Below are 16,344 nucleotides of genomic sequence, written 5' to 3' on the forward strand. Positions count from 1 at the left end.
ATTTTAACAGTGGGCAAAGCACGACTATGTTTGAGCATATAGGTTACTGTGCAGCGCAGGGGCGGATCCAGGGGGGGGCGATCGCCCCTCCCAGAAGAGGAAACTTTCTTGTTTTATATATATAAATAAAATCCATCCCAGAATTTAGAGTCCTTAAAAGTAGCATTATGACAATCCACCCCCCCCCCCCAGAAGTTGGTCCTCGATCCGCCCCTGGTGCAGCGTTAGATATAGGCTTCCGCAACCGATATCCCACACATATACCAATGTTAGCCACACGAAATCATCAATTACGACTGGAATGAGCACGCATGCCCATTGTCACTGATACACCAAGTGATGTCAAAATATATATACATACATATTATATATAGTTTTTTTTTACATTTTTAACTTTATTTAACTTTTTTTTTACATTTTTAACATTTTGAACTTTTTTTTACATTTTTAATTTTTTAACTTTTTTTTACATTTTTGACATTTATTTTTTTTTACATTTTTAACTTTTAAGCCTTTCTTCACATTTTTAATTTTTATAATTTTTTGCAGTAAGTAAACGGGTAAAGAATAAAACAACGATAACATAAAAATCTTAATATCTTAACAAAATAAAATTTCACATTTGCTTACTATAACTTTTTACATGATTATATTTTCGAATAAATTTAGCAGTCTTATTTTCTCTTAGGAACTTTTTTTTAACAGTAATGACATCTCCAGGTACTAACATTGTCTTATAAGATTGGCACCCAATCAATACGTAAACTAAATCCTAGCAATATCTTACAAGAATATACAATTGGAAAATTATTCTAAATTACACCGAAAACATTGCATAGAAAATGATCTTAAACTACGCCAAGAAAGAAATTGCACTTTTTTTAACAATACAAGACCAAAAAAAGAAAAAAAATGAAACTTTAAAATCAATGATTGAACTTTCCGTAATGTTTGTTTCCTTACTCCAGCTTCTAGCTACAAATATGTTTCTATATAATTATCAGCCATGTTAACACGAATTTTAATTACTCCCAGTAAAAATTAAAATAGAATAGAACTCGCAAACTTCCTTTTCTTTTGGGAGCAGGTAAGAACTACCTCAGCCAAAACTCCCACACTCAGAAAATGTCAAAACACCCACACAAATGGTCATAACCCCCACACAAATGGACAAATTTCTCAAATCCACGAACGATCATAACTCCCACACAGATAAGCGGTCATAACCCCCAACGGTCATAACTCCCACACAAATGGACAAAACTTCCACACATGGCAACGGTCACAATCCCCACATAAATGGACAAAACTCCCACACAAATGGACAAAACTCCCCAACGCAGAAATTGTGACAACCGCCACACAAATGGACAAAACCCCCACACAATCGGACAAATCCCCCACACTTTGAAATGATCCTGGTTGCACGTCCTTTATGTTTCACACGCTGAAAATAATAAAATGAAGTCTAAAAAACGCTTATGACCCAAAGTGGACAAGGTGATAGGTGGACAAATCCCTTGGACTTTGGATCATAAGCGTTTTTTAAACTTCATTTTATTATTTTCAGCGTGTGAAACTTACAAGACGTACAATCAGGATCATTTCAAAGTGTAGGAGATTTGTCCGATTGTGTGGGAGTCTTGTCCATTTCTGTGGCGGTTGTGACAATTTCTGCGTGTGGGAGTTTTGTTCGTTTGTGTGGGAGTTTTGTCCATTTATGTGGGAATTGTGACCGTTGCTATGTGTGGGTATTTTGTTCATTTGTGTGGGAGTTATGACCGATTGTGTGGGCGTTTTGACTTTTCTTGAGTGTGGGAGTTTCGGCTGTGGTAGTTATGACCGTTCGTAGATTTGGGAGATTTGTCCATTTGTGTGGGGGTTATGACTGATTTTGTGGGCGTTTTGACATTTTTTGAGTGCGGGAGTTTTGACCTAGACCCTTTCTTTTAGGAATGTTTTTGTCTGTAATGATATTGTGAAGTAGTAATACTCCCGTATGAGTTTCGTACGTGACTAATACTAAAGCTAACATCTAGAAATATCTTATAAGAATATAAAATTACAGGGTGGTTCACAAGTTTTGGCGAAAAAATAGTTTTTTTTTTCTGGTATAATATAATATTTTAATTTGAAAGGAAACAGTTAGTAGAGTCTTCACAATTAGAAAATTGTTTTTCTTACAAATTTGTACATCAACATCTTAAATCCCATAGGTGTAAATATATGAGGTCACATATTACCTAAAGTGTTCGTACCTTCTAAACCATGAAATTATAGTAATTTATGAACTTCTTAATTCAGAACACTCCATCCTCTAATTACTCAAGATATTTCTATGTAATTAGCAGTGATGCTAAACAGAATTTTCATTGCTCTCATTAAATTGCTCTCGTCAAAATACCTAATAAACTACTTTTTTCACTTTCGTTCGTCTTTCATACGTTCCTAAAAATTAAATTAAAACAATAAAATAATTTGTACTCACTTAGCTTGAGCAGAAAGCTCAAATTTATACAATTTCTCAATTAGGTACTTCATATATTTACACTAACAATGTTACGTGCTACTGTACAAAATACTTTTTTTAATATCTCACAATAATATTTTTTTTAAACATGTTTTGTTGTAAATAGACTCAATATACTTTCCCTTAAAAAATATCAATAGTAACTTTAGTATATACATATCACATATTAACTTTAATATATACATATCACATATACATAGTAACTGAAGTACTAGTACGTTTCAAACCATCAAACTATAATATTTTTTTAAAGAATTTCCTGTCTTACAATAATCCAATGCATAATGACGCGAAATATTCCCATGTGTTTAGTAGTCTCACTAAAATGAATTTTGATTACTCCCAGAAAAAGGTAATATAAAATATCCGTCCGCAATTTACCCAGCAAAAATGTGTTGAAGCTCTCACATCCTTCTGTCTTCTTACGTTCTTAAAGAATAAATCACTAAAATAACACAATATGTCATACTTTCCAAATTGGTAAGTCCATATACCACCTGCTCGTAGTCTACAAAAATGAAGATTCAGTGAAAATTCAATAGAGGCCAATATTGAAAACAAAACATGTTTCAGATCAAAAGTATTCTTTAAAAACTTGGCTTTTGAAAACTAGTTTAAATAAATCTTAATTTCTTTACAGTGAACATATAATTAAAGATTTAATAAATATTCTAAAACAATAATTAAGCAAAACAATAATTTGCGTGGCCAGAAGAAGGAGTGATACCAAAAGACCTTTTAGAATTTGTAGAAAGGTTTGGACTGTAACAAAGTAAAACACAAGAAGAAGGTGAAGAAAATAGAAAGACAGTTATTAAGAAATAAAATATGGAAAAGAAAAGAACAACAAGCGAAGGTAAGAAATGTATACAGTAAACTTAAAGAAGAGAAAGAAGTTTTCAAGAAAGTGTATGATCAAAAACACGAATATCTGGAAGAACAATTTTAGAGTATGAAAGTGTCCAAGACTAGTGGGGAAGGTAAAAGATTAGAATGGAATATAATAGAATCATTAGAAAAGAAATTGGAGAGGGAAATGGAAGAAATGAGAGACCAAAGAAGCAGACAAGTGGTGAATAAGGAGAAACGTAAAAGATTAATAGAAGATATTCGTCCCAGAAAAAAGAAGAATCATGTTCAGGCGGATATGAAGAGAATTTTACGAGTCTAAAAAGAAATTTAATAATACGAGCAATAGAGGAAGAAATGTCGCAAAAGAGGATAGAAAATTAAAACAGTTCGAAGGTAAAGAAATCCATTGAGACTATTTGGTATATTGAATACTGTGTTATTGGTTACAAGGTGATTAGTATGATGGAAGTTCTGAGCATTGAATCTTGCCCCAGTCCAGTAATAACCGATACCATCACGAACAGAGGTGAGAAAGAGAGGATGGAAAAGGAATAAGGCATTTGTTGTTATTCTACATGTATGTGAACGATTGCTCTAACATTTGGAAAAGTACTAAGGGACAGTTAGTGATTTTTATGAATGATCTAGATGACAACCAGAAAGAAATACAATTAAATAATTGTAATAGATACCAGAATTGTAAGAAGACAGGGCACATGTACACGTATTTCTATTTTATTCAATAATTATTAAAAACTGGTACATCAAACTTAAATTCTTTGTAATTTGACATTGCATATGTCCCATATTTTAATTGTTCTTTTCTCTCGATGTTTCTACCTAACATAATTTTTATTATCTTACATGAAAATATGAGCATTTAACATTCTTCTTTGTTTTCGCAATGTTCACCAATCTTGAAATATTAACAATTACTTTTCCCGTAAATTTTTTTGTCACTTCGATTTGAATATATCTACTGTAGCTCAATTATATAAAAAGTTTTGGTTTGTGCCATGATTCGTTTACTTACTGCAATCTTTTATATGTATTTCATAATTAAAATACATGATCAAACATAAAATCATTACATTTTTTTGTATTTTTAAGTTTTTTTTAAATTTTTGTCTTTTTTACTATTTTTTGTATTTTTTTTTATTGTTGCACGTGAAAACAACGAAATGATTTCTCCAGATAAGACTGGCAAACCGTAGTATCTATCTTGAATTCTGTCTTACTTGACCATACTTCTATCAATCTTAACATATGTAATTTCTTTAGTAACTGATTTTGTTACTGGGATAACTCGTAGCATTAGCATTAAGCTCAGAAAATGTTATCCATAATTGTATGTAATCAGCAGTCACTCTTTTGATGAAGATGGGTTTCTAGATGGATTGTCGAATTAGTGTTTCCAGTTTAAATGCAGATACCTACGGTCTGCGTTGATCAGCCTTTAAGCAAGCTTTGTTTCAAATTACTAAGCGAGCCCTAACAGGTCCTCGAAAGTCTCGACGTGTTTGGTATCCACCCCTCCTTGGAACTCTGTTTGAACCAACAAATATGCCCTCCGGGAAATACAGAGAACAAACTAAAAGAAACAAAATAAAAATGGAAAACAATGCATTAAAATTTCGTTGTTTATAAATTATTACAAATTTGTAAATGAGACGAGATTTCTTTCTCTCTTTCAATACTTTGTTTCATGCCAGTGGTCGGAGTGAGACGGTATGCGGTGGTATGCCACACCGCCTCTGGTTTTTCAGTGATGAAGGCATACCGCCTCTGTTTTTTTCAATGATCAAGATATACCGTTCCTGGAGAGTAGATAATAAATACCTTTAATAAATCCATTTTTATATACAGTAATTAACGAATAGCTTTGCACGTAAAAAGATTTTATTTCTTATGTAGAAATAATTTCTATGTTGAGAACACCGACATCGTACAAAGAAGTTCATCTAGTTTATATTTTGATGTGCCATATGGAATTGTTTCTTTCTTATGTATGTATGTGTGTTCTTGTCTTAATGGATGTAACTGTCGTATTTTGAGCATGGACAAATTTAGGGATTGTCTGCTGTGGTGGCAGATCTTCCGGAGGTTTGTAATACAACTCAGTCGAGTGGGCATCCGAGAGTTTTCCCGCAAGAAATTGTGAATATAAAAACCTGGTTTTTGAGGGTTTTCGTGTATAATTCTCTATAATACAACATAAGTTATATATATATATATATATATATATATATATATCGGGTGTTGCAAAATAAGTGTTACAACTCTTGGGAGGTGACTCCTGACACCGAGACAAGAAAAAAAGTTCTCTTGAACTTTCGACTATCGGACATAGTTTCAGATCTACAAGTTGCCGAAAGCGTGGGAAAATGACTTTCGGACGCCAATAGTTCGGAAACTATCCAACGTAAAGAGGGCGGGTAAAAAATTCACTGAAGAAGTCATACATGCTGTATTGAATTTTGGATGTTTCACAATCCTACCATGCAGGCGCAAGGGATTCCCCAAAGGAAGTAGGGAGTCCCGAATAATCTGGCAAATGAAAATTGGTCTAAATGGATATGAATTGATAGGGTTTCTACCAGGTAACAATAATTCGTTTGTATTAAGTCGATATCTGGAACAAATACAAAATGGCGGACACCTTCATGTCAGTTGTGTGTGGTTGCATAATCGCCAGGTACGGATGCTGGCCAACAGTGACGTTCTGAGTATTAAGTGTAACGAATTTTTACTCGAATGCTCTAGAAAGATATCTGGAGTGTCTGTAGAGCACAACAGATACAGCAGGGTGATTTACATGTGTGGAAACACGTAACGAAAAGTGCCCAGAGATGCAATCAATACTCAGTAAACATGAGTTTAAAGCGTCGGAAATGTAAGGAATAGCATCAAGAACATAAAAGCCATTGTCAATTCACCAATAATATTTCATCAATCCGATGCAATACGATCTGCACGGTTGCATACCAATAAGGATGCAACAACTGAGGCAAAGTTGAAATTGTGCAAGGGGACTCACTAAGAAACTGAGTAAACTAAATGAATGTCAGTAGTGGGATCGCATGATCGATATTGAAATATGGCCAATGTGTGTTGATATCAACATGTAGCTAATGGACAAATGTCAACATGTCCCACCACTGTTGGGACACCGTCCCACGTGGAAAATAACGTTGTACATTCTGCTATTACATCTGGAGAACTTTTTGGTAGAACGTAACTAAAACCCGATTGTATCAATGTCCCTCTTTGTTTGGGACATTGTCCCACAGTCGACACATATGAAAAGATATATCTTAACCCATTGATCAAATTTTGAAAGAGCGTGAATGTAACAAACATGTATCATGTCCCACGTCTTCTGGAACATATGACGTACTCGAAATATAGGAAAATAGCTCCAAAAATTCGTATCTTACGCACAGTGCACATTCCAAGACAAAGACGAAAATGAACCAATTTGGCACATGTAACACTACAGCTGGAACATCATACATATGGAAAATAAAACGACATGAGAAATAGAAAGAAACGTCTTAAGGTTGGTTTAAAGGGACAAGTTCTGCCGATAGGTGTTACTACAGTCTTCGTATCTCTCTTGTGTATTTTTTGCCTTTCACGAAAATTTACAATTTCCCTTACAAAATTCAGCCTAGAGACTTCAATTTTTTTAGAGAAGGAACTTCATAGCCTATCAAATACAACAGTCCGTGCCGACTTTTCATTTAGAATTTTCTTCATTGTTGAAATGGCTGGATTGTTGAAATGTATATCCAAACCTTTAAAAATATAACTATTTCAACAATGAAGAAAATTCTAAATGAAAAATCGGCACAGACTGTTATATTTGATAGGGTATGAAGTTCCTTTTCTAAAAAATTTGAAGTCTTTAGGTTGAAATTTGTATGAGAAATTGTAAAGTTCCGTGAAAGGTAAAAAATACACGAGAGAGATACGAAGACTGTAGTGACACCTATTGGCAAAACTTGTCACTTTACACCAACCTTAAAGCTCTGATTGTTTACAACTGTGCAGTAGGAGTAACAAAATGAAGCACACAAGCATGTTGGAGGTTGTACAAGAGCACTTGCCAAATAAAGTGGGTAATCCTCAAAGAAATGAAAACAGAAAAAGTGAGGGTCCGTTGAAGCCTCAGGGCTAGAGCGCTTGCTTTGGCTTGCGTGGTCGCGGTTTTCAGTTCTACTGGGAACCCACGGCACAATTTCACCTTTGCCCCAGTTGTGGTATCCTTATTGGGATGCAACCGTGCAGATCATATTGCATCGGATTGATGAAATATTATTGGTGAATTGACAATGGCATTTATGTTCTTGATGCTATTCCTTACATTTCCGACGCTTTGAATTCACGTTTACTGAGTATGAGTGCATCTCTGGGCACTTTTCGTTACGTGTTTCCACACATGTGATTCACCCTGCTTCATCTGTTGTGCTCTATCGATACTTCAGATGTCTTTTTAGAGCATTTGAGTACAAACTCGTTACACTTAATACTCAGAACATCACTGTTGGCCAGCATCCGTACTTGGCGATTATGCAACCACACACAACGGACATGAAGGTGTCCGCCATTTTGTATTTGTTCCAGATATCGACTTAATACAAACGAATTATTGTTACCTGGTAGAAACCCTATCAATTCATATCCATTTAGACCAATTTTCATTTGCCAGATTATTCGGGACTCCCTACTTCCTTTGGGGAATCCCTTGCGCCTGCATGGTAGGATTGTGAAACATCCAAAATTCAATACAGCAGATATGACTTCTTCAGTGAATTTTTTACCCGCCCTCTTTACGTTGGATAGTTTCCGAACTATTGGCGTCCGAAAGTCATTTTCCCACGCTTTCGGCAACTTGTAGATCTGAAACTATATCCGATAGCCGAAAGTTCAAGAGAACTTTTTTTCTTGTCTCGGTGTCAGGAGTCACCTCCCAAGAGTTGTAACACTTATTTTGCAACACCCGATATATATATATATATATATATATATATATATATATATATATATATATATATATAGAGAGAGAGAGAGAGAGAGAGAGAGAGAGAGAAATGTTGGTGGGGGATCAAAGTCTCTCAATGTTTGCCCTCGTAACTACAATGAAGCTCTCCAATAGTTTTCAGTCATTATGTAAATTGAAACGCGATCTTTTAGGCAACATACCCTCACTGTATTTCAATATTTAGATAGCCGGTATGTCGAATCAAAATCGTAATAAAACATACCTCCTCTGTTTTTTTGTTTTTTTTTCACTTCGAACACTGTTTCGTGCTATTAATTATTGGTTCTTTGTTCCAAATTAACGGAACAAACGAAGAACTAGGTAGGAACATATTTACGTACTAAGAAAAGGTTCAGAAAACTTTGCAAATTTACCAAAATCACTTGACGTGACGGCCCATTTGTGAGCCTAAGCCTGCTTCAGCGCCATCTACTAGCAATGGGCTGAACTACGTCCAGCCTAGAGGCGAGCACGTAGTCGACGCGTCCTGTCCCTAACAGGTGTATCAGAAGCTTTATAGACCTAGTGACGCGTGTTGTTTTCACGTGACTCCTCAGTTTGCCTCATGACGCCAAAACTTGGGAAGCAGCGGGCGGTAATCAAACCCGGAACCAGCTGGACATAAGTCCAAGGCCCTAACCACTACACTACGGTGCTCCCCACTTTCTAAATTTAGAAATACAATAAAAACTTTTCACAACTATGCCTATAAAAACTGACCTGATCAGTAATTTTTTTTACTATTACCTTTATTAATCTCTCCCATAAGGATTAGATACCAAAACATACATACTGAATCCACAAGGATATGGCTTCTTGATATAATAATTCGGTAGTTCCCAACCTTTTTAAACTGGTGACACATATTACTGAACTTCCATGACATCGCGACAAACTTACTTATTAATTATAATTATAATTATATATTATAACAGTGTAAGCCTGTAAATTTGTAAAGAATAGTGACTCTATATTAGGGATGGCCAGAACCGGTTCCTGGTGGAACCGGTTTTCGGGTCTGAACGGATCCAGTTCTAGAAGATCCGGTTCCGGAACCGGTTTTTCGGCGGTTCCCAAGATCCAGTTCTACAAACGGATTTTCGGATCCAGGTCTGGAACCGGTTCTGAAAACCGGATCTCCAAGAACCGGCTCCTCGCGGAACCGGTTCCGCTGGAACCGACACTTTGTGACCATCCCTACGCTAAACCCGAGCTGCTGGCAGACTGAACAGTGTGCTAGATGAAATGGTGGAAGCGACAGGCAGGCGCCCAGGCGGCGGTCGCTTGTCTCATTTAGGTAAATAAACTGGGTAACTGGCAAACTCATTGGCTAAACAGGCAAACTGGCCAACTCATTTGGCTAAACACCCACTGGTGGACCAATTTTTTTTTTCTGGAGGCACAAGCGGGTATGGGCGGAGAGGGCACAAACGCATGGTCCTCTTTGCAGTGTTTTGAAGATGAACTTTGTGCCTCCTTTACGGGTCTTTGGGAGCTTTCGGATCCACGTCTGGAATCGGTTCCTAAGATCCGGTTCTGGAACCGTGTTTTCAGATCCAGATCTGGAACCGGTTCCTAAGATCCGGTTCTGGAACCGGTTCCTAAGATCCGGTTCTGGAACCGAGTTTTCGTATCCAGGTCTGGAACCGGATCCGCCGGAACCGGATCTTTGTGGTCATCCCTACTCTATATAGTATTGAACCCCCGATGATAGAACACAAAACATTAACTTTCAAAATCATTGACTTTCACTGATCATCCGTCTCCTTTAGCCTAAAGGACAGAACCATGTAATGTTTAACTTAAAAAAAAATCATTTTAATAGTACCGAGCTTTGTTGCTGCCTGGATATGTTAACTTATACACTGTGTCTCAAAATTGATTTCGACTAATTATTAAATGATTCTCAGTTTTTAAATTCTAAATTTGCACGACACACTCTATGAGACTGCGACACACCAGTTGATAACCATCGTAATAAGTCAAAGACTCGCTTTTCCATGCTATAACTGGTACACGTGATTCTGGGTTCGAGTTGACTTGATATGCAGTTTAACGTCCTTTTCAGCAGCGAGGCTATATGAGACGAGACCTACTGATTAGCGTGTAATCCGAACCACATGAGCTGCCGCCGAGTCTCCCACGTCAAAGACGCAAACGCTAACCGCTTAGCCACGAAGGACATCGGCTCCGGGTTCGAATACAGGTGGGACCTAGTGGTGGTTCAGAATCCACCTTAAATTGTAGGTCACGTCTTTATACAGCCTCGGCGCTGAAAAGGGACATAGAAACGAAAACAAAATCCAATTTCGCCAAAATTTGGAGTTAGCGATTCGAAATGTTTTGAGAGTTCCACAACACAAGAGACTAAGTTAAACATGACCGTAATTATGATCATACGAACTTAATTGTCAACGTCTCCATTCTATTGTCAACAACAAAGCACGCATAATGTTACTTTAGCGTAAAATATTAAAATGTTTGACATCGCCTATCAAACACCGCAAGAATTATAAAGTGAAATAAAACTTCCTTTCATACATTTGAACTGTTGTCTGTTATATTAGGAGAACGGTGCCTTAACCATTACACCACGACTACTTAGCACTAAAGGAGCTGTCACTCAGGTCTTTACGGCAATTTAATTTTGTGCCACCATTTCTAATCTATGCTATTTTTCTTTATTTCATAGATTATTTCATATTTCTTTTATGTTGTTGATACTTATATCTACTATGGATAATTTGTATTTACAACTTCTGCCATCTTGAGCGTGTGCTTCATACTTTCGTTGCTTTTCCCCACTAAACTACAGACTCGACTTATTCTCCACATCAGTCAATGCAGGGATGTTACACTTAACAAACAGACGTACATTTAATTTTTGACAGATAATACATATAGGAGTATTTTAATAATGTTTCGAACAGAATAGTATTTCCTTCAATAATAATGCTTCTGCTTGAATAACATCGCGAATAACTTATGTGAGCCTTATAATTAGAGACCGGATGTTTAGGCACTCAAAACCTGGAAAATAGGCACTTAAAATGTAAAAAATAGGCAGTAAAATAGGCACTAAAATGTAACTCGAAATAATGGAGATAAATAGTGAATACGATTAAAAAATAGATTCAAGTCACAGATAATGTTCAATTAATATAGAAACATACCTGTTTGTTAATGTCTTCTTTTACTTTACGGTAAATATATATATTGCAATGTACCACGAGTTTGTGTTTACAAACACCTAATATATATATATATATATATATATATATATATATGTGTGTGTGTGTGTGTGTGTGTGTGTGTATGTGTTATTGATATTTTATAAGTTATATATCTTCCTAATGAAGGCTTATTTTGAGAAAAATGCATAGAATAGGCAACATTAGGCACTAAAACAATTATTTAGGCAGTAACGGACGAAATAGGCAAAATAGGCAAAATAAAATGGGCTTAAATCGTAACTATAACCGCCCATATAAACTTTAAAACGTTATTTTTGATCATATCTTTAGTATTAAAAAATAGGCATTTTGCCTAACATCCGGTCTCTACTTATAATATTCTTTTGCAACATATAGGGTCAGTTTGAGCTCCTTCATGGCTAAAAGGTTAGCGTACGTGCCTTTGGCATAGAAGATCCGGGTTCGATTCCCAGCAGAAGCTCATGTGGTTCGGATTCCACGTTAATCAGTAAGTCCCCTCTCACATTGCCTCGCTGCCGAAAGGGACATTCAAATCAACACAACTCAATATAGGGTGATTTTATTTTAAGTTTGTATCTCTCCAGGTGGTACATAAACATATCAAATGGCTCTGTACGTAAGGACTATAGACCATTATTTTTAAATTTATGTTCAGCATAGTTCTGAAATGATCGATTTTTCAAGAAAGGTGTTGATATATTTCGAGCTCTCAGTGTAATGTGTATTCTACATTCTGCAATTTTTATTTTTAGATTTTCCTTCATACTTTTTACCGTTTATCTGTGGTCTTATCTTCTAGAGTAACGACGTTGTTAGACTTTCTTCTGGAGAGAAGATGGAGCTATCTAAATAAATTGATATATTAGAATACCGTAGATTCGGGTTAGACCCAGCCTCAGTCATACATTTTAGGCCTCAAAGTAGTTTGAAATGTTCAAAGGATCTCTTAAGTTCACAAACCCATGATGACAGATAAAGAGAAACAGCACAGAAGTGTTTACATGAAATTAAATGCTTTGCGCAGATGCGACTTTTATTTTTAATAATTTAATACTATATGACAACTTACGCTTCACATGCCTGGCCATGTCACATATGATGAAAGCAGCAAGCATTTGGCGACTCTTAGCTGCATTTGCTCCGTTTACTTTGATGAGGAATGTCATGACATTTGGAATGATCACCTGAAAAAATCAAACCAAGAAATGTAAATATTTCAGTCTCCTCATTAAATTTGTATTACTCTAAATTATAAATACGGATCCATTTCACGTATATTAAACGTTGCTTGAATTGTAAAGTTAAACACGATATATTAATATGGATCAGCAATAATATTATTGGAGAATCTAAATAGTTGGTAAACTGTATATTTACGTAGTTATGAATATATTTTCCGATATAAATATAAACTAGTGTTTGGAATAAAAGCATAAAGAATATTTAAAGTATCCGTTTACGATTTAACCCTTCGGAGTCTTATGTCGAGTTGTATTTTGCAAGACGGCTCTAGGCAATTTGTCGCCCCATGCAATGGCATCATTTGTTCCATCCTTTCTCCAGAAAGAACAAATCTTAAAGGACACGATTTTAAGTATGCTACCCTATCACGAACAACGAAGGGGATGCAAAGTGTACTCGCACTCAGAGAGAGCTAAACAATCTATAACCGCCACCAGGTTATAGAAGTATTTTTTGTGGACGCTCTGTATATTTCGTAAAGACAGTGATCATTTTTTCGATTTATACTATATTCTGCGACGCAAATAAGTTCTTTCCTCGGTGGGAATTGCTTCCTTCCCACGCAACTGGACAAAGAAGTCTTTCATTGTTTTCTCATATATATATTTAAAACATTGCTTTTTGGTGAGAACATTTCAGTGAGCCACAAACCTTTTCAGTGTTTCTCCCTGACTTATTAATATGCACAGTATATATTCTGCAGTTATTTGAAGATTAATGTTCTTTAATCATTTATGGAGATACTAGCTGACCAGATTTTCAAGTGACCAGAGTAACGCCAGTCACATTGCTTTTGCAGTTTCTTATCTGTACTTTCTCACTCCCGAGTTATCACAATGTCTCGTGCATCGTGACCAGTGGACTAAAATTAACATAAATGCTTTTCCGTATTCTGTTTGCATGTGTATGCAGGTGATTTAACTGAGTGGATTTTAGAATGAACTGCCAACACTCTTCAATCGACCACTGCAGCTCGTATCTAGAACTTTTGAGTTCGGGGAGTTTGACTCCAGGTTTAGAAGCCGTATCCACGCACGTTGCGTCGGGAACCAAGTATGATTTTGTGTTAAGGGGCATAAGATATTAGCCGGTGAAGGACGTTTTCTTACGGCTAGCCCCAACTAGTGAAGTCCCAGGTTCATAAACCTTGTGCGCCAAAAAGTTATAAACGCGCCCTCCAACATCAGCATTCCACTTCGGAAATTATTTCGCTGAAGACTCACGTCGACTCTTCAGGACTGTTTGGAGTAGCAACCAGGATACTACCTGGGATTACCCCGGCGGTCCTTTCTTCAGTGCTAATCCCCCAAGTGCGTCAATGGTGTGAGAAAAGTATTTATAGTGTAATTTCAGACATAATCTCATATATATAAAGGGCTACAGTGCATTAAAAAGGCAAAGTGTTATTTTAGTGATGAAGATTATTATACATATTCTGTGTTAAGTGTTGCGTTCATTCCTATTTGCTATTTTTTTTATATAATAATATTCTAATAAATAAGTATAGTGTTATTTAATCCAGTGTGTTTTCCTTGTTTGTGTGAGTGATGTTTGTGTGCGTTATGGTCTGAATGACCTTCTAATCGTCCGTGAGGTTTTCGAGACGAGACACCCGAACCTCTCGGCGCCTAATGCTCATCTCATCATTGAGACCGACGAGCGATTTGGAAACAATTTGTAACCCCTTCTTGGAGAGGTCCTTCATCGTCCTATCTAGGTAAGTTCTGGTCTCAGGAGAATACTTATTGGCAGGACCACGAAGACAGAACCACGAACACCGAACACAAGTTGGTTACAAATAAATGGCAGCCCAAACAGCGAACCGAAATGGTTATAACTACAAATACAATCTCGTTGTATCAGCTTTTTTCTATAAAAAATAATAATAATCTATTATGTTAGTAAAAGGTAATGCAAACACACCTGCAGAGGAAAGATGGTAATCCTTTTTATAGAACTCAATATCGAGCTTCAATCTCAATATATCAGTTTACAATTCCAGAGCAACTAGCTCTTTTATCTTTATTTCTTTATTTCCCTTCTACATCTGTTAATTTTAAGAAAAAATATTTTAAACTTCAATGATAAGAAACTTGTTTGTGACTAAGACAAGACTAGTTTTCATATCAAAACTGTGATAACTATCTAAATAGAACAGGTGTTCACTACTGTTTGAGGATTGAGTTCTTGTATTTGACAACAATCAAGCAATTCATGCTGGGATTTGTTTGACCATTTGTTTTAGCACTGTCCAAGTAGGCTTAAACTAATGCAACCTAAGCATGATTTATAAATGTATTATTCTAAGTATTGAAGGTCGCTTATTAAATGTAACTACCATCATCATGAAGTATGTTTCCAACAAGAAATATTTATTTTAAATAATATAGTTATGACAGATTTTGCCGCTCCGTGCAAATGCATGTGTTGCACATATAGTAACTCGGTATTTAATTTTGCAGTTAAATTTCCACTCATGTCCGTTTCGATTCTTCAGACTGGCTCATTGCTTTCCTTCAATATCTCTTCAGCTCTATTTTCGTTTTCTATTTGATTTTTCCCTGAATCTCTAAATAATCAAAGGACACTATGTATTGTACAAGTTCAACTGAACTCATGCGATCGGGATCAAATTTGACATGGTGGTAAAACTTCACCTACTTTATAAAAGTATGTGAAACATTATCTTGAGATGTCTTATGGTTTCCCACTTATGGGTGGTCAAACTTTGCGTTATATTTTCAAAAAACCAAAATGCAATATATATGTAAATGATCCAACCAGAACCAAATTTGTTAAGATTATTTTTACGTTAACACTTTACGTTTTACGTTTTAGTTGTTAAGACTATTACGTAAACGTATGAAATATTATGCAAGTTTATTTATTTATTTATTTGTCTGTTTTGCATACAAATGAGAGTATTCTCGAGTACGCATACAGTTGTCAAAATTACAAAATAATTATGTATTTCTCTTTTTTGTAAGTTTTTATAGCATATATATACTGTATACATATGCTATAAAAACTTACAAAAAAAAATACATACATAACCATGACTTTTATAAGCTTACACATTCATAACATAATTAAGGGGGCCGGCCACTAAATATTTTTGAAAAACTAATATTTTTTTTCTTTTGCCCTTTTATCGTAACTGGAAATAGGTAATTAAATGTAATTTACACCAATAATAGGTAATGTTATTCTACACCCGAAAATACGAATCGGAAGAATTTTCAGTGTTGCCATGCATAGAAATTAAAGTGTGACTAGAATTTGAATTACTCAAAAATCTAGGTTAAGGCAGCGACTAGAAAAATGAACTCAACGGTAATTGATGACTTATCTTGCTGTCTATGTTCCTTGTTTACTACTTTTTAAATAATATTTGTATTTATTTTCTAATAACTTATTTATTTTGTTATAATTTTTGTCAGTTTTATAAAATAAATACAAAT

At 35.5% G+C, this 16,344-nt stretch overlaps 1 protein-coding gene across 1 annotated transcript in view; it reads right to left on the reverse strand.

The window, feature by feature from the left end:
• Window positions 1–489: 489 nt before the first annotated feature.
• LOC145687897 (putative RNA-binding protein 46) overlaps window positions 490–16,344 on the reverse strand; it is a 56,719-nt gene continuing 40,864 nt past the window's right edge. Inside the window, exons 7-8 of the mRNA XM_081761440.1 lie at window positions 12,711–12,825; window positions 490–4,973 (exon numbers count right to left, since the gene is read on the reverse strand). Of these exons, the coding sequence (XP_081617566.1) occupies window positions 4,855–4,973; window positions 12,711–12,825 (234 nt within the window). The 3' untranslated portion in view covers window positions 490–4,854. The remainder of the gene's footprint in view (window positions 4,974–12,710; window positions 12,826–16,344) is intronic.

Source organism: Thermobia domestica, chromosome 6 (genome assembly GCF_964235325.1).
Source record: "Thermobia domestica chromosome 6, izTheDome1.hap1.1, whole genome shotgun sequence".
Lineage (NCBI taxonomy): Eukaryota > Metazoa > Arthropoda > Insecta > Zygentoma > Lepismatidae > Thermobia > Thermobia domestica.